The 26,213-nt window shown below is 39.4% G+C and overlaps 1 protein-coding gene across 3 annotated transcripts in view; it reads right to left on the bottom strand.

Moving 5' to 3' along the window:
• The window catches only part of PCDH19 (protocadherin 19), a gene marked incomplete at both ends in the record, with an annotated part of 106,603 nt that overhangs the window by 20,916 nt on the left and 59,474 nt on the right, over window positions 1–26,213 (bottom strand). For 2 of the 3 annotated variants that reach the window (XM_082610897.1, XM_082610896.1), the window contains one exon: window positions 20,249–20,421. In XM_082610897.1, the coding sequence (XP_082467023.1) occupies window positions 20,249–20,421 (173 nt within the window). The remainder of the gene's footprint in view (window positions 1–20,248; window positions 20,422–26,213) is intronic. The other variant, XM_082610898.1, reaches the window with a different exon arrangement.

A 26,213-nucleotide genomic window follows, 5' to 3' on the forward strand; every position in this document is an offset into this window, starting at 1 on the left:
GTGGTAAGCTTCATCTTGGTGAATTGGAATCTCTAGTGTCAGATATAGTCAGCCTGACTAAGGGGAACTACAGCTTGCCAAAATCTACAGTCTCCCTGTCTGCTCCACCCATCAAATATGCTTAGAAGTCCCAAGGCACAAGCCCAGCAGTCTACAGATCCCAATCAACTATCAATAGCTTAAGTGTAAGTGACTGTAGATGAAGTACAAGCCAAATGTGTTTCCTTTTTAGTTTCAGGAATTCCAGTGCTATTATGGCACCCATAATTCTCATACCTAATGATTCAGACAAGTATCCAGGAGCTAAGTTTTATGGGATGCTCTGCCCATGATACAATTACAGCATTCAGCATAACACTAATAGGCATCCCAGTCTCGAGTTCCAAGGGCACCACATGCACAGTACTGACAGGATTACAACTCCCATCCCTGGTTAAATATGATGGAAGATGTAGGGGTTCTCATATGCCCTGCTGCTAGTCTGGAGGCCTGTTTCTGCCTCTTCAGACTCCCACAGCTAGTGAACAAAGGAATGCATGTGTATATGTTATAGCCTAGAACTCTCTAGTGGGTCTCTTATTTCCCTAATATCCTAATATTGCATCAAATGTTAATTTATTGAATTTTCCTTCCCTTTCTATTCTTGAACACTTCCCATATGATTCAAACTCAGTGCTCTATCAAATTATCTTTTCTTCTCAAACCAGAGGCTTCCCATCCTATAAAAGAATACTCCATCTCAGAGACACTACTTCGAAGTGAGCTGCTCAGGAAAACAGTTTTTCAATAGCTAGTTGTATCAGGAGTGAATCTAACTGAGTTATCCCTAAATGCAACAGCATCCCAGTGCATTTAAAGGGTAGTGCTTTATTTTCTTCCTTGATCAGGACCATATCCTGACATTCATATCCAGAGGAAAGCCAACTGCCTTGTGTTAACTATCATTGACCCTCCTCCAAGAATAACCTGGAAAATCCAAGGCATGGAAACCTGGCATCTCTTCAGAAAGCCCATATCTTGGGGCTCAGGAATATGTAGGTCCATGTGCCTCTTTATAGGGATAGAACAATTACTAGATCCCAGACTCTATTGAACTGAGCAGAGCCAACTTTGTACATAATCGTGGGTGGAGGGTGGGGATGGAAAAATTGGATAATCCATAATATTTGTATTTGCTATGGGGAAACCACAGTTCCTTTCACAATAATAGTGATCATATATTAAAAGTTTTTAGCATTATTGAGCTAGTCATTATTTAAACAAATCTCAGGAATAAAATTGAGTCCAGATATCAGAACAAATCAGTCCTTTCCAAAGGCAATATTCTTCTGCCTTTGCTTCCAGTGAACATGGAGAGAATCAAACTGAATGTAAATGCAGCTACAATTTCACTAGACATTTTCTTTTCACTGTCATATTTCATTTTTGAGGGTTCCTTATTTTGTCCAACAACTTCCATTTCTTTGTTTCCTAGCACCATAACTGGAACATATTTGAGGATGTGTCTTTAGATTTTCCTAACCTTTGCCTAGTTTTCATCCCCTACTGATAAGAAGCTATAAGACAATATAATTAACACCAGCTGTCCCATCTTCACTTCTGACTCTAGGAGCTGAGCAAGCCAACCTCACAGGGTGTGGACTAGAGTGGGTAGAAGAATGTCTGGCTCCAGCCCAGCCATGGTGGGCCTCTCCCAAATTGCAATCCTCCTCTATTAGATAATACCTAAGTTCTTCAATCATGTTTACACAGCTGGAACTGTGCAGACCCTGAAAATCATGCAAAATGCAGACTGCTTAAGACTGCTCCCTGCTTCATTCTAGATTTAATCCTGTTTATCTAAAGAAGAATAAATGCATGTATTAAATTCCCAGCACTGGGGTAACGGCTACCAGGAAAGAAAACTCTCCTTCCTGCAGCATCCCACAGGTGTGAGGCTTTATGTCTGCTAGTAAGTAAGCAGCAGCCAATACAAGTTCAGTCCAGTAGGAAAAGCAGTAATAACAGGAAACACAACCATTCATGTCAGAAAACAATTCACTGTGTGACTACACTGAAAAACTACTTCTAGTGGAGAGACTGGCACTACCTTAGTGAGGCACAGTTTCTAGCCATTCTGGCCCTTGAGAGTATAGGTGAGTCTGCTCTCCCCTTCACAGAGGCCCCACCCTGAGTTTGTCATGTTCCTGCTGGCCAACACCAAGGAAAACCCTCCACACAGCTCCATCAGCTCCAAAAGTAGAGAACAGATAGAGTGTAAGTTTGGTCCTAGGCATTTGACAACCATTCCTGCTAAGGACCTAAAGTCATAGGGATTGGTGAAGAAAATTTTTAGCATTGCTAATTTTGTGGGTACAGAAAAGCAAAGGCAAACCATGCTGATGCAGCACTGTGTCCAAAGGCAAGCTTCTCTCCAGATAGAATGAGGTGTATGTAAGTTAGATCTACTGGAGCAACTCAAGACTTAATCTGCTCCTTGCCAAAGGGAAGCTTACCACCCTGCAGCACACCTGAAGCCAGCTTCTCTCAGTGAAGTGTGTATTTGAAAAAGGCACCATCTCTCTCTCCCAGAGGCAGTGTAGCATAGAGTGTAGACTGTAGGCTCTGGAGCAAGACTGCCTGGTTCAAGTCCCAGCTCTACCACTTAATAGCCCTATCGGGAAATTACTTAAAATTATTCTCTGTGCCTTAGTTTTTATTCTTCTATCTGTAAAATAGGAATAACACCACTGACCTCCTGGGGTTGTTGGGATGGTTAAAAGTAAAAATGCATGTAAACCAAGCTAAAGAGTACCTGGCACAAAGGAAGAACTCCATACATGTTTAGGTCAAGAAGCTCTAACTCTTTAGGATAGATGGAGTCCAAGCTGGCCTTATCCTTAGACCATGTAGCCAACTACTGGTGGGATATAAAGGAAGGGATGCTGGGAAAGATCCCATGTTAAAGAGATCACCCTCTTCAGGCTGCCTTGGTGGCCCAAATGCCACCATTAATTATTCCCTTGTATTATCATCACATTAAGATATCAAATGCTATTTGGAAAGAGAGACCAATGAGTTTAGCAGATCCCTTGGAATAATTAGGACCTTGGGGAAATGGAACGTGAAACAGGTAAGTTTATATGTGGGAAGTAGGAAACAAAGCCTGAGAATGCAGGGCCCTGAGTGGTGACAGAAACTAAGAAAACCCAAGGGGAGTATTAGATGCCAGTGTTCCCAAATGGAGGGGAAGGAGAAGACAGATATAGTTGTACAATAGACACAATTTTGCCAAAGGCTAGCCCTCGCATACTCCTTCTGAGAATGTGAGCAATGCTCTTTCCCTCTGCTTTTTTTCCTCCTAGGCACAGAGCTAATTCTGACTCTCTGCTGCAGTAGAGCTCATCACTTAAGGGGGAAAAAAAAACACACACGCAGAATGCATTCAAATTTAAAAAATAGACCTCAGAAAGGAAATATTGACAAGATGCCTAATATGCTAAGTAGAGGAATTAAACTGAATGAGGCACTTGGGGCGGGAAAGCAAAAACAGGCTGCACCACACACATTTGGAACGACAGTACTAAACCGACAATACAAAACGCTTTCAGTTGATTAACAGGGAACATAATATGAGAGGGAAGATGGAGTGGAGTGGAGAAGCTGACTTGATATCTTAGATGTAAGGGCAAGTTATGATAAGTGCAATTCCCAACAGTTAACAGTGGAAGTGAGTCATCATAAAATTAAAGGCCAGAGGGGCAGATAATATCAAAGCACCTAGGGAAAAACAGCAATCTCTTTCTAAAATACAGGTGTACATAAAAGTAAAACAAAAAAACCAATGGGCAAGAAGGTTTCTTAGGAATTGAAGTGGAGAATCTGTGAAATGGACAAATGAGAGCCATTTAATTCAGGGACAAAGTATATTTAGGATCTTTCTTACCCTCTGTTTCTCCATCAAAACCACATTAGAGACATTGGCCTAGGTTCTCCTCATAGATGAATCAGTGTCTCAAAAGGCTGAACAACAGAATCACTGGAGATAATGAGGCAAATGGAGCTCTGAAAGACTGCTAAATTCCCCATTTCATGTGAATTAAGACCCCCAAAGATTGAAAGGCACCAAAGGGAACAACTCTGGTCATCAGATTTGGGAGTTCCATCACCAGGAGATGGGCTAGTAGTCCTGAACTAATGAACAGCTAAGAAATTGAAAGAAAGAGCTAATCATTCCATTTTGGGAAAGGCAGAGGCAGCTGCCAAAGCATCAGAGGGAACAGCTGTGTTCTTCACTTAGGGGAAAGACCTAATTAAGTTGAAAATTGCAAACTATTCAGAAATCGATGATTCAGTAAGGGAGAAGGAAGATGAGAACATGAATTGGGTGTAAAAGGAAAGGAGGACCATTTTCACAAAAATGCACGCACTTGAAAGCAGAGTTAAGCTAAACACATGCAAACAAAAGTCAAAGACAAGGAAGAAACTCAGAATGTTTAGTACAAGCTATCTTCACCAATGTTTCACCCTAATTTCATTTGCCACGATGGAAGGATTTTTACAACCCAAAGTCCCATGACTGACTCATATTTCCCATCCTGGCTTGGTCTTTAGAAATACAAAGGAAAGGGGCTTCCCTGGTGGCGCAGTGTTTGGGAGTCCGCCTGCCGATGCAGGGGACGCGGGTTCATGCCCCGGTCCGGGAAGATCCCACATGCCGCGGAGCGGCTGGGCCCTTGAGCCATGGCCGATGAGCCTGCGCATCCGGAGCCTGTGCTCCGCAACGGGAGAGGCCACAACAGCGAGAGGCCCACGTACTGAAAAAAAAAAAAAAATACAAAGGAAAATTCAGCCAACATGGCTTCTACTTCCCCAATAATCCTTTCATACTAAATGAAAATTGAGGAGTCATAAAGTATCAGCAATAATGAGCCCTACAAATCATTCCAGTCCAAACTCTTCATTTACAGATGAGGAAACTGGGGCCCAAAATGAGGAAGTAAGTCGCTTAAGATCACAAATGGAGTTAGTAACAGATCCAGGACTTGAATTCAGATGACTGAATCAGGGCTTTTCCCCAAACAACAAAAACCACAATAAAAAGAAAAAAAATTGAAAACACCTTAATAAATACTGGGAAGTCCTCAAGTCCATTCTCTACGTCTGCATCTTTATTCCTGTCCTGCCCCTAGGTTCATCAGAACCATTTTTTTTTTTTAGATTCCATATATATGTGTTAGCATACGGTATTTGTTTTTCTCTTTCTGACTTACTTCACTCTGTATGACAGACTCTAGTGAAGAATGATCACAGGGTGTTTTAACAATGTGGAAAATATTTTTAGGTCACCTTTGAGAAATGACTATCACTAAAATGCCCATACAGTACCACAAAGAACAAGCCAATCTAGAATGATTGGGTCTCAGCAAGCTTGCAGTCCAATAAGTGAAATAGAATGAAACCATATGATAAAACTTAGGACATTTATCTTAATGAAAACATTTGACCCAAAATAGCCCAGATCAGAGGAAATGATGAGGGGAACAGAAGCTAAAGATTTGAATTTCATCAGGCATTTTTTCAAGCCCCAACATGAGCAAGAAATCATCAAGGTTAGAGGGAAGGAAACTTCACGAAGACTCAAGCTGTGATTTAATTGAAGTGTTGTGGTCAATGGAATTGCCAGTGAAACAGATTACACAGCAGACCAACTCAAAGAGTAAAATGTAAGAAACAAAGTGAAAGGCCAATATCTATATAGACATACTGTAGATACATCCAGGTACTATCAAACATGCCCCCTGGGCTAGTTAGGCACGACATTTCTTTCCTCCCATCTCATAGTAATGCTTCTGACTCCCTGATCTTTCTGGCTTCACTGCCATATTCTGCTGCAATTTCCCTAAGCAACATCTCTTCTAAACTGGAGGAGGTAGCCCTTTCATAACAGGAATGAAAACTTCCTGCCAGCCCAATAGCCTTTGAGATTTCAAATGGAAAAACAGAACAATGCCCTGGAGTCACATAACAAATCCAGGAAACACAAACTCTCTTCTGATCCTTGCCCTGTCTTAGAGTAAATCATTTCACCTCCGGCATCTGTAGAATGGGGTGGATGAGAACTGCCCTGGGGATCAAACATTGGTGGCTGGCATCTGTTGTTTGGTAGTGTTCAGAGCAATGAACTAATCAACATTTGTTCACTAAGGGTCTTCTCTAGTCATAGGAGCGTGCTATGAGCTGTGTGGGAGGAGGGGAAAAGTAATAAAGAAGGCAACTCTACTAAATGAAAAGAAGCCATAAAAATCTCCCATAAAGGAACACTGAACCACTACAATCAAAAAAATTCTTACTCGATGTCATTGAAAATATGTTTTTCATAAAAATATAATGGTGAAAGAGAAGCTATCCCTAGAAGAAAAGAGGATGGAATTAGGCTGAGCTTAAAAGGGGGAGAGTTGGAGAAAGAACTAAATAAGAAACATCAAGGGAAAAATGTGGGGGAGGGAAGAGGTGGAGGGGGAGGGAAAGGTTATACTAAAGTGAGCAGTTTACAACTGACCCCATAGAATAAAGGACACCAGATTTGGCTTAGAGTATTAGATTTTAAGAAGAACAGATTGACTGTAAGAGGTGTGACATGGTAACCAAGGAGGAGGAGTCTTAAACATTGTTTAAGGAAAATGAAGACAGTTATCAACTAGGAATAGCCAACTTGCTTAGGAAAAGAGGAATGAACAGACATTCTAAGTTCATTGTGTCCTTAGACTTATTTGGCCTCTAATACTAGGGTGAAAAGCCCCTCCCTTGGTAGAACTTCACTGGTCCTTACTTTTTAACTGTAAATTTTCCTGAAATAGATAAGTGACCTGCTACTTCAGTTTGATTTTCACCCCAAGCTTCATGACATTGCCATTGAGCAGTTTCCAAGAATGGAACGCCAAAGGGAGAAAATTAAGATGAAAGAGCAATTACCCCTCAAAGCAAGCACACCAAACCGTCTGTTAACTTGAGTATGGCACTCATTACAGATCCATTGGCAAATGGCTGTGTGCTCAGGAATCTAAAAGGATTGTGCCCAGAACCCAAAATGCAGAATAAAAAGAGCTTGGAAGTTGAAAGGTCCTAACAATTACCAACCCCTCATTTTACATTTAAAAAAAATAGGTAAAATGCAAATTAATGTGATATAAACTGTGTATATAGTTGTTGAAGAGGTACCAAGTAAAGGAGAGATCAGTCAAGAATGGCTTCTTATAGGACTTAAATTTTGCCCAAGAGGATTTTAAAGTAAGAAAGCGATATGGATAAGTGAAGAGGTTGAAGTAAGCCAAGAAGGAGAATAATTTCATTAGCTTCATCTTACCACCATGATTCTTTGTGTGTCTACTATAAGAAAGGTACTTATCTAAGTTTTTTACGTGCATTATCTCATTTAATCCTTACAATCACCCTATAAGGTAGGTACTACCAATAGCCTCTGTTCTAAAGATGAGAAACCCAAAGACTGGATAGGACAAGTAACTTGCATACAGTTGCACAGCTATGAATTTGTGGAATATAATGAGAACCAAAATCCCCTGACTCTCAGGTCAGTGTTTATCTGCTACACTAGATTGTGCTGATAGTAAAGTGCTCAGGTCAAAAGGTCAAGCAGGAGAAGGGCAGAGGAAAAAAAATAGCTGATCACAATTATATTGTACCAAGAAAAAGTATTATACACATATAAATAACACTTTGGTTATTGATCCTAGCAACATTATTGCAACATTGCTCATCAGCCTCTCTATAAATATATGAATTAAGATTTTTTTTTTTTTTTTTTGCGGTACACGGGCCTCTCACTGTTGTGGCCTCTCCCGTTGCGGAGCACAGGCTCCGGATGTGCAGGCTCAGCTGCCATGGCTCATGGGCCCAGCCACTCCACAGCATGTGGGATCTTCCCGGACTGGGACACGAACCCGTGTCCCCTGCATCGGCAGGCGGACTCTCAACCACTGCGCCACCAGGGAAGCCCATGAATTAAGATTTTGAGAGGTTAGTGACTTACCCAGGGCTCTGTGATGAATAAATAATAGAGTGAAAACTATAATTCTCTTTCCCCTGGGCAACATGGTATTAAATCATTTTAGGGCTATAATGATCTTTTTAGCATTTTGCAGTATCATGTGGATCTGGATTTTTAGAAAGGCAAAAATTATGCCATTCCAGTTACACTGATCATAGAATGTTATGTTCAAGCTAGGGAAGTTTGGTTTTGTTTTTCAGAATCTGCCTTTTTTAAACACAGTGTGTGTTCTTGTGTTATAAGTCTTTTTTGCATATCCCTAATTCCACACTAGTCTCTGTATGTGTTCTCCCTCTCTCCCTCTCTCATTCTTTCTGTCTTTCTCACTCTCTCCATCTCCATTTATTGGCAAACACAAACATAAGGTCCCTTACAAGCCAAAGCATTTTATGCCACAAAACCACAGCCTGCCAGCTAAATTCAACACACTACAACCAGTGAAGATGAGCTACCTGACTTACCTTAATATAAGACAAACAGCTCTAAGCAAGGCATGAGGAAAAAGAAAAAGAAAAAGAAAATTCATTTATCAACTGTGTATTTGCGTGGCTCTCTCCTGACATTTGTATAGAGAGGATTTTATAAGGGGCTTTGGCTGAGTTTTCTTCTATCATTAACAAATTCATTTTTTTCATTACAAAAAAGAGGCAGAAATTCAAAGGCACATAAATTCCCATCATTGCTCAGATGACATTGTCCCCATGGACCTGCTGTGAGCTCATTCATATGACAAGGAGATATGACCTTTCAGATAGGAGCTGGGCATTTTTCAGTCCATTGGCAGAAAAAAGAATAGAAATGATTCTTTGCAGGGTGACTTCTAGAGGAGAACTAGAAATGAAAAATGTATCTCCTCATTTATTTTTTAATGAAAGTCTGGGCATGAGGTAGAAACAAACAAACAAACAAAACAAAAGAATCAAAATGATGTCCCATTAGCCATTTAAGAGCAGTGAGGCAAGAGAAGGAGAGCAGGGAAGGATAGAGCCCCTGGGGGTTAGAACACGCACATTTTTGCAGAGGGAAAGCAAAGCAGAGTCAATGCCAACAGAAAAGAACTAGAACTTTGCTTGCCTCACCACAGGTGTTCAAGAATATGTGCATTTTGTAACGTAGATTAACATGGACCTCTCTTTCAAATTCCACAATGAAACCAAGCAGGACACTGTGGGGCTCCTGGGCACAGAAGCCTTTCTATGTCCCCCATTTCTTGTTTGTAGGGAATAGAATCCAGCCTCCATGACCTTCCCTGAGTTTCAAAGGGCAGATTCGAACAGTTGCTAATCAGGGAAGGGAGGGGATGCAGAGACAAAGGAGGAGCAGCCAAGAAACAATAGTGCAGCCTTACTGCAGGGTCCTGGTTCCACCTCAAGGGATGCACAAAACAATATCTTTGAGCTCTGTAAAGAACTAAAACCCCCAACAAATGGAAGATTTTGGCATTCTTCATTCCAGAGAAGATCACAGTTTGAATAATCTAGAGAAACTCATCAGGCGACCACCTGAAACCAGATTAAAGGAGTGCAGGCCCTGCACACACCCTGATCCTCATCAGCAACCCCACTGTTGAACCATTGCTATAAAGCTCCTCACCAAATCCTCCCAGGTTGGGACACACGGTTTTTGAGGTATGAGCCTGCTGTGTCCCCCTTTGCCTGGCAAAGCAACAAAGCTATTCTCTTCTACTTCACCCAAAACTCTGTCTTGAAGAATCTATTTGGCACCTGCGCACAGAGGTCAAGTTTTCAGCATCAATAAGAACCTTTAGTCGACATCCTTTAATTTCTCAAAACAAAGTCTGGGCTAATTCAGAAACATGATGTGATAGTGAAGGCAGCTTTTCAGCATTCAGATATTTTACAGTGAGTAAATCAAATAATTATCGAGCATTCATTTGCACATTGATAGCTCTGAGTGAACTCATGAGGTTGTCATCTTTGGCACTCCTTTTCTGTGCTTCCCCCTACCTGCTGAGACTCAGTCTTCAATATTCTAGAAACCACCCACACACACACACCAAATTCCAAACTTAGAAACAATCTAATAGCAGTCATTTACAGTTTAGTGTGAATTTGAATAAATGCATTCCCTCTTCCCATGGGCTGCTTGAAATTTGAGCTATAATTGTAAAATGAAATGCCTGACCCTCTGTTAAAGGTATCATAGATAGCAGCAAGCAGATGAGAGGCTCTGGACAGTGGTGTCCCTGAAATCATGGAAAGTAGATATTTCACTGACTTAATCTCTGTAGTAATAATAGCACTTTTTATTTTTGAGCACTTACTATGTGCCAGGAAATAACACTAAGTGCTTTACCTGGATCATCTCACAACCATCCTGATAAGTAATTTCTATGTTTACTCCTATTTCATAGATGAGAATATTGAGGGTTCCAAAAAATAAGTAATTTGAGTAAGGTTAATAGCTATTAAGAAGCAAAGATAAGCATGGAATTTAGATCTGTCTTATTCCAAAATCTGTAGTCACTATGATGCTATGCTTGCCTTCAGATTTACAGGCAGACTAGTGGTGTCAATCTTGAGGAAAATGGAACAGGGTAGAAGCTGGACTTGCTTATATTAGTTGGAGCCTAAATTGATGGGACACTGTCTGTCTGGAAAGCTCTAATGACAATTAGAATTCTCCAGTTTACCTATGAGGATTAGCTAGATAGTCTGTCTGGATTATGCCTCTCCTGTCCCTGCCAACCTTACTTTCAACCACAGATATTTGTATCTTATTTCATTTCTCTCAACTCTTCATTCTAACCTTGTCTACCTTTCTTAATCAGCTAAGATTCTGATTTTGAGTCTCATTTTAAATGGCTGTCACTCCTCTGTTAACTTTTTTAAATTCTACACTTGTCTCCCTCTCAGGGTTGCTGTAATAGATAAATGATATAACATGAACTCCCTTTCACGATGATTTTGGCGACTTTTCAGGACTTCAAACATTCTATGTTAAGTGGAAAATTAAGATACCAAAGGGGGCTCTAAGTAATGCTGCAGGTAGAATATTAGGTTCTGTGTCTGCATTTCTGGTATAGGTATTTTAATCTCTAAAGGATCCTACATAATTAACATTAGGCTTCTGGAAAAAGTACCACTTTTCTAAATTAAATAAAACAATGTGTAACTTTGCAAATCTCACTTATTTAATAGACAGCCAATTCCTCATCTAAAGGTTCTGTCCCCTAGGATCATGTAAGTTGTTCATTTTAGATAATTTTTCTTTAGGACAATGAGAGAGAAATGAGGCAGTTAAAGGTGCTGTAGATGGATAAACAAAAGCACAGGACAAAGACATGAGTCCAACAGGTTTTGAACACTTATCTCTTTCCTCAGTGACACTTATTTCTGGGTGTGGAAACTATCAACGAGGGAGTGGGATGGGGGACAATAGCAGAAAGGAATGCTGCTCCTTCATCTTCATCATGCAAATGTAATCGTTTGAATGTTGGGTAGGCCCAGTTGATAACCTATCATTTTTACTTAAACAGCTCTTTGAATATAGAAGACTTCCCCCCTCCCAACAGTACAATGCTCATTCCTTAGCTCATCATCCTGCAGAAAAGAAGCAAAACACACCTCTAAAGCCCTTAGGCAATCAAGAGGAATTTAGCTCAACGCAGAAGGCAGACAGGGAGTCTGGCCGACAGGGTTACAGCCTGGGAATGGGTACCTTCAGACCTTCAACCTATAATGTTGGTAGAAACATCTGCCACCCACTTCAATACCACCGGAATCTGGAGAGCATTATAAATTATACCAACTACAGAAGCAACATTTTCTGGCATTTTAATTGCTGGAACATTAGAGATTAATTAAGCAAACCTTACTTAAATGGCAAGTCAGTCATTTTCCTCCATGAGGGGCACCATACTAATGGAAGCTTTAAAGTAGACTGTGTTTCTTTGAAAACTGGGTTTTAAACCAAAGATCCAAAGCAGATAGTTTATGAGTCTCTAATTAGCATCACAAAGGAAACACCAAAAGTTTAATAAGAGATGGTTAGTTTGGAATGGTGGTTTCCTGGTGCCAGCTCCAGCAGCTCAGTCTGTTTGCAAACTCATTAGCTGCCTAGATTGATTATCAGCTGAATTCAGGAAGTGCTCTCTTGCTGTGTTAGCAGAAGGCTAGTGTGATTCGATACACCTACCCTACAGCTAACTAGGGCCCAACAGTAAGGTAACATTTTCTGCAGTCAAATAAGGCAGGTTTTCTTTGCCTTCAACTTCAGTTGACATCAATTATAAATCTGAAAGTGTTTGGTGAAGCTCTGAGATGCATAATGAAAACTTCTAAGTTGACAGTTGGCACAAACACAGGTCTGGCTCCAGGTCTTTAAGATCCAATTTGTGCATCAACACCATATTTCTGAATTCTCATTTTGCCGCTAAGCAAAATCATCCAGTGTAAGAAAACCCAAACTTAATAGAGTACTCACAGATAATCACTCAACTTCTAAAATGTACAGTTTGATGGGCAGTGAGTCAAGCAAAAGAATTTGCACTTTGGGTTTCACTCTGGACTTTGCCATTGATTTGTGTTCTGACGTGAATAAAGTTTTCAAATTCTTGGTGCATCAGTTTTTCTTCCAGAAAAAAAAAATGGAACAGATATTTATATGAAGCATGTCTCTGAAATAAAATGGGTCCTTGAATTAAAAGGACTAAATTTTCTAGCTAGTGATGATAATAATAATAATTCCCCCGATTTAAAATAGTTCACATTTGCATATGAATCATGGTTCAGCTTCTGCATCTGACTTACTTTAGTTTATCAACAGTGGGCAACCTGACTCTTACAAGCTGGAGGCATTTTTTTTTCCAATAAGCTGATTTTTAAATTAAATTAAAATCAAAACCATTCTTTTGGTTCACCTCCCAGATTAGAGCAACTGACAGCCTCATTAATGATTAAAAACAGCAGGTGGTGATGTCTTAGAACAGTTTGACCAGTCTGAGTATCTTGAAACCTCTACCATTCCTCTTTTCCCCCTTTTACACGTATTAAAAAGGAAAGATTCTATTGTTCACACAGGTTGGAAACTCCACAGGGTGAAAGAGGAGGGAAGAAAGCAAGTGGTCAAACATCTATTATTATGCAACCTAAGGACAGAAAGGAGAGACTATATGAGCTTAGAAGTGGCGAAAGGGGCCACACATTGGAAAAATGTATCTCTGACACTGGATTTGAATTTGCAAACTCATGGCTGGGAAGCTGCCTTGCTGTAATCAACTAAGGTTACCAAGTTTCTCCAGGTGATTATAGTAGTGTTTGTTCACAGATATCTATTAAAAGGGAAGCAGTATAATAGGTTATGCTTTTATTTTAAAGTAGATTACAGTTGCACTCCTGCATGACTTAGAGTCTAGTTACTAAACCACAAATTAGAAAGAATCTAAGGCTTAGCTAACTGGGGTAGGGGGAGATGAATGTGTTTTTTAACTTCTTCCAAACTGAAACTCTCCCCGTTCAACTAAGACAGGAACATAAAGAGTCTCATTTGCCATGAAAATTGATATTATTAAAGATTTAAAAGAACTAACAATAAGATGGTGTTGTCTATTATTTCAGATTTAACAGTTTACAAGTTTGTTGTCTACACCGTTGTGAAGAATAATGGAGTAGAATTATTATTCCTGATAACAAGGAACCCACAAAAGACAAAGTGTCTCTCATGAGGCCACCTCAATGAGACAAAACTTTGAATGAATTCACCCAGGGTTCATTTTATGACAAACTCCTTTGGCCCCTTCTGAATTCAGTGCCTTTCAAATCACCCCTGCTACCTACCATCTCACCTGTTCCTCTAACTACAAGAGTAGATCTTTGGGGTGCACGTTTTGGGGTGAAGTTCAGTGTTCACCATAAAACCTAAAATCCCACAACACCCTTCTGACTTTGTCACTTGCACACAAAAGTCTAGTCCCAAAGGATTTGCTCCAAAACAACTCTAGAGACTGGTATCTCACTGATAATCTCTTTATGAGAAGTCGTGGGGAACTGCTTTGTATTCTCTCTGCATGACAGAATAACTAGTTGGCAGGGAGGGGGTTCCATTCTGCCCAATTGCAAAAGCATCTGTTTTGTCTACCCACTTTAAGCTTTGTGTAAGTCTCTAAAAAGTAACTTTTCTGATGGCTCTAAAGGCCAGTTCAAACCTTTTCCAATTTGGTGCCTGGTGATTTTTCCATGGCTGAAGTTTTATTGGGGGTAAGCCTTGGGGTAGGAATAGAAATTGAAAAGACTTTCTTGTCAAGTCACATTTCAAAAGTGGATGTGTCAAATTAGCTTTCCTTGGCCCAAAAGGAACAAACAGGCAATGAGCCATCTGGTGAAGACAGAGACCAAAAATACCTGGGGCAAAGACCTGATCCTGGATGACAAAAAGTATCTACAGTAAGAAAGGAAAGCCATCTCACAAGTATTTTGACTACAGTGCAATAAAGGAATAATACATGATTTTGGTATTCTTGAAATTGCTTTTTAAATTATGACTCAATTCTTCATATTTATTTCATAATAAAAGAGTTAAAGGGAAGATGACAGAAAAAATACTTCATAAATATTTAAACAGAAAGTTCAGATTCATGTTTTCCCATCCTGATGGAGTTACTTATGGTCCTTAACCATCATATGATAGGACAGAAATAATGTTAAATAGATTGCGAGACCCAAAGAAAATAATGATCTTGATATTTCAATGGACTTTTTGAGTATATGAATCAACCATATGATCTAGCCCTATACAACAACTTGATTTGCTTCTCATCTGTCGTCCTATTGGCAGTGTCCCTACTTATCATGGCCTATAGAACTTGCTTCATCATGAAGCAATTGGAAAAAAAAATTCACCTAGCAAATCACCCACATAGAGCATAAGTTTATCTTGCATACTATATCGGGGCCTGGCTTCCTCTATTCCTCCAAAGGGATCCCATTACACCAAACTGTCTTTTGAAATGCACTTTGCTTTCCAGCTCAAATAATCTTAATTAATTTCTTCACCGATCCTATGCAGTCTATTCCATACTGGACCATTTGTGCTATTGGGTCATAAACTCCTAGAGAATGAAACTGCTAATTGTTCAGTGTGCTCCCTTTATATAGCCTCCATCCTCCAATGCTTTCCGAGTGCTCAGAAATATAGAAATTCTTAGTGTCAACCAGTAAAGAAAGCCCTTGGCATTTACTCTCATGATGAGTAATGAATCCCGTACTACAGGTAATTATTAATAATAATAAATTTTAAAATAGACAATGACTATGAGACGACTAAAAGTTCCAAGTGGATCAGGAAAACATTATTATATTAAGAAAAGGAATAGTGCTTTTATTTCAAAGCAGATGAACAGAGCTGTCCTAAAAGAATTCTCTGACCAAAAGGCCCAGGCTAAAATAATGCTAGTAAACAACTGCTAAGAGCATGGATGTTTCCATTAGTTAAGGACAACATTTTATTCTAGCGGCTACCTTGCCAATAAAATGTAAATAATGCTTTGGAAGGAGTTCAATTACCTGGTGCAGCAATGTAGTTGAAATAAACAAAAGCATCCACCTGTCACTTCTCTTCCCACCTACCCAGCCATTGCTGAGACTGAGAATGGATAAAGGTCCTGGATGTCAGAATGAAAGGGAGACTGGGTATTGAGTATCACTGAGTACCTCCTAACCAGCAAGGTAACTGGGCATGTCAAAGATTAAACCAACCATCTTACAATGACGGTAACTAAAAGTAAGGAGGAAGTTCAATCTCAAAGTAGATGGATTTAAAAAGAAAATGTTTAACATTGTGACACTGTTCAAATTAGAACATCAAGGAAGAACCTTTCGTGATACTCTTACTAAAAATAAGATCTTGAGTGTAACAGTCTTCTTTTATTGTTTCTTATGCTCTATTGGCACAATATTAATAAGGTTTTTATTAGTCCCAGGCTCTATTCTTATGATGATTTCTAAAATCAGAAAGAATTATTCATTTCATCATTGAGCTGACCTTGGTCACCCCAGTAAAACCCAGATAAGCAAAGCTAAAAAGATAACTTTCACAGTCAATAACAGAAGTAGTTGACACATTCCCAGAGCCAGACATATAGTAGGCACTCAAAAATATTTCTGAATGAATGAATAATATATATCTATGCATGGATTTTTCCTGTCTGGTTAGAATGCTGTATACCTGAGGCAAGATGAAAAAAACCTGCAAGTCATATATATAGAAACAGTGTATACATATACATTACTGTGTTCAAGTAATTAAACATTTTACCTGGTATATTTTCAATAGGCTAAAGACACCTTTAGAAGATTCTATATGAGAAAAACCAGGGGAGAAATAACCACATGAATTGCAAAGCAGTATATCTAGCCTGAAAGATGCTAATTCGGGTCCAGGGGGAGCTAATCAACCTCTTTGTTGAAGTAAAGATAAAACTTTTTGACAGCAAATGCTATTCTGATAAAATGGAATTTTCAATTACTCTATGAACATCTGGTTCATGCTACCATTTCTGGAGCCCAGCAGCACACTGCTTTGCAATGTCACAAAATATTCTCCACTGAGAACTCCCTATTTTGCCAAGAGATTAATTGAAATGAGTGTTTGGAAATTTAGTGAGGTGAGAGGTGAGTCGGGGGATAGGTAAGAGGATAAGGAAAGGATGTTCAGTCACTGAATCATAATTTCATTAAAAGCCTAGAGGAAATTAAATTACACATTGTTGGTAGAGTGTTGAAAGTGTAAACATCTTAATATACCTGTGGTTGAAACTAGAATATGCATAGTATGCAGTCTACAGAACATTTTCATGGCTAATTTGCAACAGTGGTTACATTAGACACAGATCAAGTTCTTCAAATCCATGTTTTACACAACAAACATGTTAAATGATATTCAGGTGATGAAACTAGCAAATAAACAAGTTTAGGAACATGCGGAAGAACCTACACTCCCAGAAATAAAGCAATCATTATATTGCATTTTGGTGATTTTAGATGTCAAAATCAGCTATATGTTATCACAAATTTCTGTATGTTGCTTCCATTTGGTATCAATTAGCATGGGAGGGGAAACCAATTCAGTGTTGTAGTGAACTCCAAATTAGGTGCATATTAGAGCAATTAGAGTCATCTTTTCAGATGATGAATTTATAATCAATAATTAAAATCATAAGGTAAAAGATTGAGTGTGATTTGAAACAAAGTAGTTGGGCTTGGGACTAGTATGTACGGTTCTAAGACATGAACCTATAAACTCTAATTTCATATCAGGACTACACATTTGAGTATGCGTAATGGGACATCCAAGTCATCACAAATGGGCATGCAAAGAAGCAAGGAGACAAAAGCCTCTTAACCCAGCACTATTCAATCCAAAAATAACCCTGACAGGAAGGTATTCAAGCCCAGTGAAACCCCCAATTGTGCAACAAACCCATGAGCCTCTGGCATCTCTGACCACCCTACTTTTTGGCTATTCTTCTTAGAGATTGTCTGCAGAAATTGCATAGGGAGAAATGTTTGTCCCTGCCAGAAGGTGGTAATTTTACCAAATAACTCAAATTCAGGGAAGGAAAACAATGGTTAAAAGATTTGAGTGCGACTCCCCAGCTCAGCACCACATCACATCAGGAACCAGATCAGGTGGTAAAATCTGCTGAGTGATAACACTTACTTGTTCTCAAGGCACTCTGAGAGCTATAGAAATATAGCATTGCAAAAAAAGTGCCATATGCCAGTAGAAGTACAGGATAAAGAATGTTCGATCACCTTCTTTTCTGGGAAGCCATGACAAGAGCTACAGTATGGCGGACAATCTGAGACATATTAATTCAAAGGCACTGCAGATGATAAATGTAATTCAGTCACCTGGCAACCAGGAAATTCAGCTCAGCCAGTTCATCAACCCACTGACCTGGTTTTAGGCTTGTGGAGAGTGATACCAGGATTGATAATAATCCAGAAAGAAGAGATTCCTGCCATTCCATCATATCTCCACCCTGACCCAGCTCACAGATGTGTTTGGTTGGGGCAATCAAAATGCAATCAGTCAGTGATTGTCTTTCAACCACTGTGCCTTAGGATAAAATGAAAAACATTTATTATATGAATCCAAGTTTGAGAAAATGCTAGAAAATGTTAATTTTTGAATCACTGCTATTGTTTGACGTAGCAATATTCAACCCAAGTAAACTGGTGACACCACCTGTGTGGCTAGCCTAGAGTTGATTGGGGATACAATTAAGTACCATTATGGAAAGCTCAGTAGTACTGGGATATCATAAGGTAGAGCCAGAGATGTAAACAAGGCCTGAATTCCCTTTGTAACTAAACTTTAATGACTCAACCAAATTGAAAAGAACAAACCCGAGGGTTGGTTCAAGGTTTAGCCACTGCTAGAATAATGGAAAAAATGAAGATACATAGATAAGAATCGAATACTGAGAAACAAAATGTAAAAGTGTTGCCAAAACAGAAGAGCAAAAAATTGTGTGTGTGTGTGTGTCTAATCCCCATCTTAAACATAGGAGAGTCTTGGGATAATGCCACACATTTGCTTTAGAACCTCATTATTACAAATCTACAGTATCTATACACAATACATCCCTTTTGTAAGAAACACTCTCTCAGAAAAATTAGCTGCAGTCCACTGGTACTATTTTCCTAGACACGTGACAAAAAACTAAAACAGATGTTGTTCTAGCCAGGCACAAAGTGAGAATCAGTTATGACTATTTCTTTTCCTGGAGTCATTTCATTTTAGAGAGCATCTAACTAAAACCCTTTCTGATACAAATGAAAAAGCATTTCTTTGAGACACAAGACTAGTAAATGATACATATCAGTCTGTATCCTGTGACACGCTGCTAATCCTCTGGGAATCAAATAGCCTCTGTTTCAGTTATATAAGTGTTTAATTTTTTCATCTTTAGTCTTAGTAAGGTTACCCAGAAAGTATATTATCTCTGAGGATGGCACCACTCACCAATGAGAAAAGGCAGCAGTGCACAATCGGTAGCGACTTATATATATTATAGACTTTGACACTTGGATCTGCTGGGGAGGGGATGGATTAAACAATTTAATAGAATCTACAGTGACTAACTTTTTCTCCATAGAAAACGTTTTATTTTGTGGATCGTACATTTTTCCCCCCTTTGGATTCATTTACAAGACCAAAACAAAAGCATTTAATGATGTTTACAGTGAAATGAAACAGCTGAAGACCAGCACATAATCACCATATTTTGTTTTCTCATCTTTAAGTCTTTTAGCAGTGGGGCTTCCAGCTGAGCTTGCGTCTCTCAAGACATAGCCAAGCATTCTGAACCTTCACTGAGCCTAAACACTAAGCTGAATTCAGAGTTCTTAATTGAAAAAGACAGGCTTTTTGCCTAGCATGTTTGCATCAGTAAAACATTGAAAATGACATTTGTGCCCAAGTCCATCTGAACATTCTGCCTTAGCTGAACTCTGCTAATGTTTTTATACCCTGGTTTATGCTTGGCTCCTCTTGCTAAAGCATGTGTGGCTGAGTTCCCAAAAATAGACTCTTCTTCATACATGAGGATGTCGTTCCTGACATGTGCTTTGAGGCATTTTTGACATGCACAGAATGTTACATTAAGTCAGCCATGTTTTCTTACCCTGGTCTCTCCGATGAACAGTGGCATGCATTTGCATGGTAGCTAGAGGGATTTGGCATCACAGCCCCATAGACAAAATGGGAAGTTTTGTACTCTCTCCTCAGTAAAGAGTATGCAACCTGTGGTCAGAGAACAGAGTCTCTTTCTGGGTAAAGTTAAGCAACTTGATATGAAATAAAACTCACCCCTTTGGTGTCATAAGTGCTGTGTTCTCTGCAACTCAACTGATCAGTCCAATTCATGTACTAAAGCAAAAAGAGGCATTTATTCCTAGTGAGAAGGCATCTGCTAATTCCCTATGTGTGCAGTGCAGTTATGATTGATGAGTATGTATGCAATATGTATAGGTAGTTGGCTTTTTAAATGCCTGAACGTTATATGATCATAGGGGATCCACTCAGGGAGGGTGAAGAAGAGTCTGGACAGGTGTCAGGACATCTCAAAACCATGTAGGAAAATACACTCATTACAGTAAAGTAATTCAGTGAGCCTCCAAACGTCCTGGGTTCTTTGGAATCTATGGTTGCAACTTACAGCCGATCAGCCCTTACCATGGTCAGGCATCTGCGATCCCATGGAGGTCACACTGGTGTTCAGCACATCATTGACAGCAGTGTCACAATACAGGCTTCTCTGGACATCATGCTCACTGTCGGTCTGGTCACTCTCCTCATGGCCGCTATCCTTCAGGCTGTTGCCCTCTAAGTCCTTGAAGGTGGAGCTGCTGGGTTAAAGAAAGAATGATAATTTATAACTGTGATAGATCTGATTTTTAAAAATCTTTCAGAGCCAGGATGATGTCAGCTCTGTGGTGAGGCCAACAGCAACTGGATTGTCCAACAGGGCAGGAGGAAGAGAAATTTCTGTTTAAAGATCACGGAACTTAACATTGTAGAGAGGTTCCCACTACTGGATGCTGATGCAGCTAATACTTTCATTCACTTATCTTCATTGCATCACTATGGGCGAGGCGGAAGAAGCTACAACTCTGAAACAACCACCTGAAAAAAAATCATCATTTCAGAAGGTTTTTTTTTCTCTTCTTATATAATCAAATTAAAATAATAACAGCTAATGTTTACTGAAGGATTACTGTGCATGAGGCACTGTTCTAAGTGCTTGACATGAGTTAACTATTTTAATAATCACAACTCTATAAGAGACAGGTGCTATTAATATTCACATTTACAGGTGAAAAAAAGAGAGGCACACGGAAGTTAAATAACGTGTCCAAGGTCACACAGCTGGTTAAAATGTAGCGGATCTAAGACCAAACCCAGGCAGTCTAGCTGCAGAGCCTGGACCCTTAAACACTATGTATACTACCTTTCCAAAGGTATCTACTAACCAACTGTGAAAATGAAAGTGGCAGAAATTGAGGTAATACAATTCAAATAGAAAGAGTTATCAGGATCAGAGAACTCAGGTCAGTTTTAACTGAGAAAGTTTGAGGGACAGAGTCAAAGAAAAAGAGGAGAGGTAGGAGCTAAGAAGAAGAGAGCCTTCGTGCATGGAAAGTAAGACAAATGTGAGAACCAGAGAGCGAACTCTAAGGAAACTGTGAGTGTAGCTATGCTAAGAACATGGCAACTTGCAGCTCAAGACTTTGTGTGTAAATTTTTCTTGCACCTATTAAATCAATCCACCATTCAATGCACTAAGCATACTACCCAAAAACCCCACACCATTTCTCACGAAATAGAGAACAATACATTAGGTACATCCATAGAGGCCCCATCTGCTATTTCTAATACTTTGTATGTCCTGACAGAATCTGCAGCTGTGCTCCACCATGGACCATAAATTATGCATCTGAAACACCTAGTGAATGGGGAATCCACTCCCTAGTCAGTGAGGAAGTTGCAAAGGCATACTCAAGAAAATGTGTTGTTGTCTCAACAAGGGAGAGCGGCACACTTGTGAATTAGGACAAGTCCCAACAGACCTACTCTACCTCTGAAAAGGGAGCCCTGTGGAGATGACACTGCAAACTCGCTTGATCTGCTCAACCTTGAACATCCACAGGCCTGGCTCTCTGAAGCTTTGATAAGAACATTCAGTACATACGATGAAGAGCTATGCCATGGACACAATGGCTACATTGTCATTCTCCACACTTGGTCAAAAGGAAATCACAGCAGATTTTTAACATATGACCAACCTAGATGTAGAATGCTTGCTGCCCTGAATATGAAAAGGAAAAGATCAAAAGGGCAGTAACTGGAAAGCCATAATTGTCAGAAAATGAAGGGCAGAAGGGGGTGAAGCATTGACCTGTTTGCTAATTATTTTCAGAAAGAATAACTGAGCATCAACTGTATTAAAACTAAAATCACTCAATAGGCCAACTCACTCAGCTCCTCCAAATTATGTCATGCAGCTACTCAGCCCTGTGGACCCACCAGGATGCAGTTCTATTCAAAAATCAATCATCTTATGAGTCTTTTATGGTCATTAAGACCAAATGGAAACACATGCTTTAAAGTGTGTCACCACCTCTAGTTTTATGGCACAGATTTGGAAGCTTCCTGTAAATACTAATCGCACAGCATGAGCAGATTCAAAGTTTGTTTTTTAGAAAAAAACCTGGCCCTGCCCACATGCACCCCTGCACCTCAGGAGAAAGGAAACCTGCCTGGATGGTATTACTGGTTCCTACATTTTTATAACAAATAATTTTTGACCTGCATTTCTGCTATCTGAAGCATGCGAAAATTTCTTTAATCCACAATGCAAAATTGTCACCTTAAACCACAGAATTCAACCCTGAATTGACTGCATTTCAGCAGTTGCTAAAACTTGCTTGAGATATACGATGATGAGGGGTGTAGAATAAGGACAATGCAATTAACCATTCCTTAGAGCAAGGTTCTCAACCTCGGCACCATTGATATTTTGGGCTGCATAATTCTTTGTTGTGGGTTGTAGGGGGGTGTCCTGTGCACTGTAGGATATCTAGCAGCATCCCTGGCCTCTACCCACTAGATACCAGTAGTGCCCCTCCCAGAAGTTACAACCAAAAATGTCTTCAGACATTGCCAAATCACTCCAGGGTGAGAACCACTGCTCTAGGTTCTTTAAACTCTATTCCTGTAGCATATTAGATTTCCTGACTGTAGTAGAAAGAGCACTGAACTTGGAGTCATGAGAACAAGTGATAATCCATAATCTGCCACTTCATCTATGGGAACCTGGGCCTGATAGCTATGTCTTTGTGCCTAGACTTCCTTGTCTGTAAAATGCATTTGCTGGGAATTCCCTGGCGGTCCAGTGGTTAGGATTCCACGCTTTCACTGCCAAGGGCCCAGGTTCAATCCCTTGTTGGGGAACTAAGTACATCATTGTTAATCAACTATACTCCAATTTAAAAAAAAAAAACAAAGAAAGAAAAATAAAAAACTTAAAATAATAAAATGCATTTGCTAAAACCTCTTTCAAGAGGCCATTTTGAGGACTCAATGAGATAGTTCACAGGAAGTACCAGGTATTCACAAATGCTCAGTAAATGGTTATTGTTTAATATGATCCTTACTCCCATATATGGTAATGCTTTCATTGAGTTACAATTAAATATTATGTCCATAGTCTTTTTATAGGATTGATATAGGAAATGTATATATAAAGAATGTTTCTATATCTTCTATAAACTATAGTCAGACATCGTCCACTATGTTAATTTCTTCTAAAATTCAGGGACAGGAGAAAAATTCTCCTGTCAAATGTGTATCCTTCCTTTATTAAAAAATGAGAATGACATGCTCTGGTATACTTACCTTTCTGTCTTGGCTTCTCAAAAGCTTCAAGGAAAATATAATGTTTAATTGCAGTGAGTTACATGCCAGGGATCTCTATTTAGCTTCTTGTAATTGGTTTTGGATCTGTCTTTTAAATTTTTGATCATGATTTCTATATGCATCTAAATATTATAAACCACCTCAGAGCTTTTGGATTTTGGGGTAGAAAGAAGAGAAATAATAAAATAGAGAAGAATTGGCTACTAGGACTTAAGGGACTGGTAAGGTGAGAATAAGTCATATATTCTCTAAAGAAAAAGCAAGGAGTATTAACCCCCTCCCCCAAACCTTAGAATAGTTAACTTGTTTAAAGCTCAGTTTGCCCATCTGACAAACTAAGTACCACTTACTCTCTAAGTACCACTTTCTCTCATCCTGTAAGGACATTTAGTGGCTTAATGAATGGATTTCTGTAAGGCAGTTTAAGACAGTAAGCAAGATGCTGCAAATTGTAAAACAGCCTGGTAAATGGCCACTCACCCAAAACAAATAACAATTTATGCCAGGCATAAAAAATGCTGATTCCACTTGCTTTATTACCTGTGTACTTCTTGGGAGATGAACAACTTGTAAACCAACTTTTGTGGGACAATAAATTAGGGTTCCTTTTGCAATGGTATTGTAAATACAAATGTTTCTATTTCTTGCTCTGGTGGCCAATAGAGGGACAAGTTTGTCTGAGAAAACTTAGAACCAGATTCTGCACACAATAATTACTCAGAAAATTCTTGATGAATGACCGTTAATAACATTCTGACCCATATTTACCCTTTAAAATATTAGAAATCTTTCCAAAAGACAGAAAAATCTGAAAGGAAACAGGTCTTATCTTCCTAGTAGGTCACACCACATACCCAGGAAATACCTTCTGAGAATGAGAAAAGAGTGAAAATCAAAAGAGAAGGGAAACTATATTTAAGAAACATAAGGAAGATCTCAGAGTGGTTCCTGGACCACCTGTATCACAATCACCTTGGGAACCCGTGAAAACTGGAGATTCTCCAGGGATGAAGCTAGAGACTCTGCATTTAACAAGCTTCCCAGGAGATTCTAATGCACATAAAAGGACAGAAATTGCAGGTTTACGGGAACATTTAATGCTAGTTTTCAATGGAAAAATGCTGAGGCATTTTTTTCAACTTTTTTCCTCCATTCCTTCAATAAACATGTACCAGCATTTGTTATAGACATGGCACCATACAAGGTGCTGCAAAACCCCAGGACAATTTGGGTGGAAAAGGAAAGCACTATGCATGGTTTAGGAGCCAATGCTCATTTTTTCCCCCACACTGCTTCAGTACCATGTTCATTTCCTGTTTTATTTTCTTTGAGCTATAGCCACATGCACTGCTTGATATTGCTCAAAAAGTACTGCAGAAGCAGGTATCAGACAGCAGCACAGAAAACTGGCATGAGGAAAGAGTGTTGCAGCAGGGGCAAAGTAGCACTGCTGGCTTTCCTTGCTCTGAGATGACAACAAGGAAACAAACATAGCAGGAAGGAAATCCATCCAGAAAAAATCCTAACTGTCTTGGCTTGTTAATCTGGACTCTGACATAAACCTTGGGTATACCTGCAGGTTACAGGTCATGTTCTGAAAAAAAGAAAAAAAAACTACAGAAATATATTGCTAGATTACTCAGTGCAGAAGATTATGGGTGAATGTGCCATATATCTTCCACTACCCTTCCAGATATACTCTTCACTCTTCTCAACCTTGATTTATGCTAGGAGAACCCCCTTGCCCTCTGGCTTTCCTTTGGTTTACCCCAGGTAGACAGATGAGAGAGAGAAAAAGAAGTCTGAGTGTAAGACAGTTAACAGCTGCTGAAGAATGCCAAAAAGAAGGGTCCAAGAAGCATCCTTGGATGGGTAGAAAGTGAATAGAGGAAGAAAAAATGGATAGGAAAAGAAGTTCTCAAAGTTGGCCTGAAATTGGATTGGCATTTAAAGAAACAAGGACTTGATAATAAAATTAAAACTGATAATCAGATTAAGAATGTCCTGGCCAGGAGCTTTTTCCATGCATGTAAATGGATCCTCAAGAAACCACATACAGTGAAACGCCTTTCAAACATCACTGTGAGCTATTTGAACATGGTTTGTGTGGTTTTATCACCTAGTCACTACTCTCTTAAGATTTTCTACACATTTTACATTTAAAATCGTTAGTCCCCCCAAAAAGCATAGCACACAAGATTCCCTGTGTCTTTCCAGGTATTGTGTTTTGTCTAAATTCAATTGATCCTATACATTCCAAGGCCTTTGTGGTTTTCTAAAGCCCTCAGGGTTCCAAAAACAGAACCTGGCAAAAATGCATGTGTCCCTGAGCTTTCAGATGTTTCCTCTTAATCAAGGTTGTCTCTGGTAAAAAGCCACTATCTTTGATTTCAGGCAACATCAGGAGATTTTTCCACCGAGATCCTATTGAGTCCAGGTTGTGCCTTTTGTGTGTCTGTGTGTGCAAACAAAAACATATGAAGTAATTAATCAAAATCAGAAGTTCGAGTGAGTCCAAAAGCTGCTGTGGAAATACATGTGTCCCGAAAGCTAAATGTTCAAACATAAGTTTTCAACTCATCAGTTTGCCTTGTGCATTGGATATTCAGGTCTGACCTAAGATGGTGAGGGTGCCCAGGAGTCTTAGCTTTCTGCCATGCTATGAAAATCCGGCTTATGCTATGAGTTTAACCTGGTCGTAGAATTCCCAGGTACCCAGAGC

This window comes from Mesoplodon mirus (assembly GCF_964341445.2).
Source record: "Mesoplodon mirus genome assembly, chromosome: X".
Lineage (NCBI taxonomy): Eukaryota > Metazoa > Chordata > Mammalia > Artiodactyla > Ziphiidae > Mesoplodon > Mesoplodon mirus.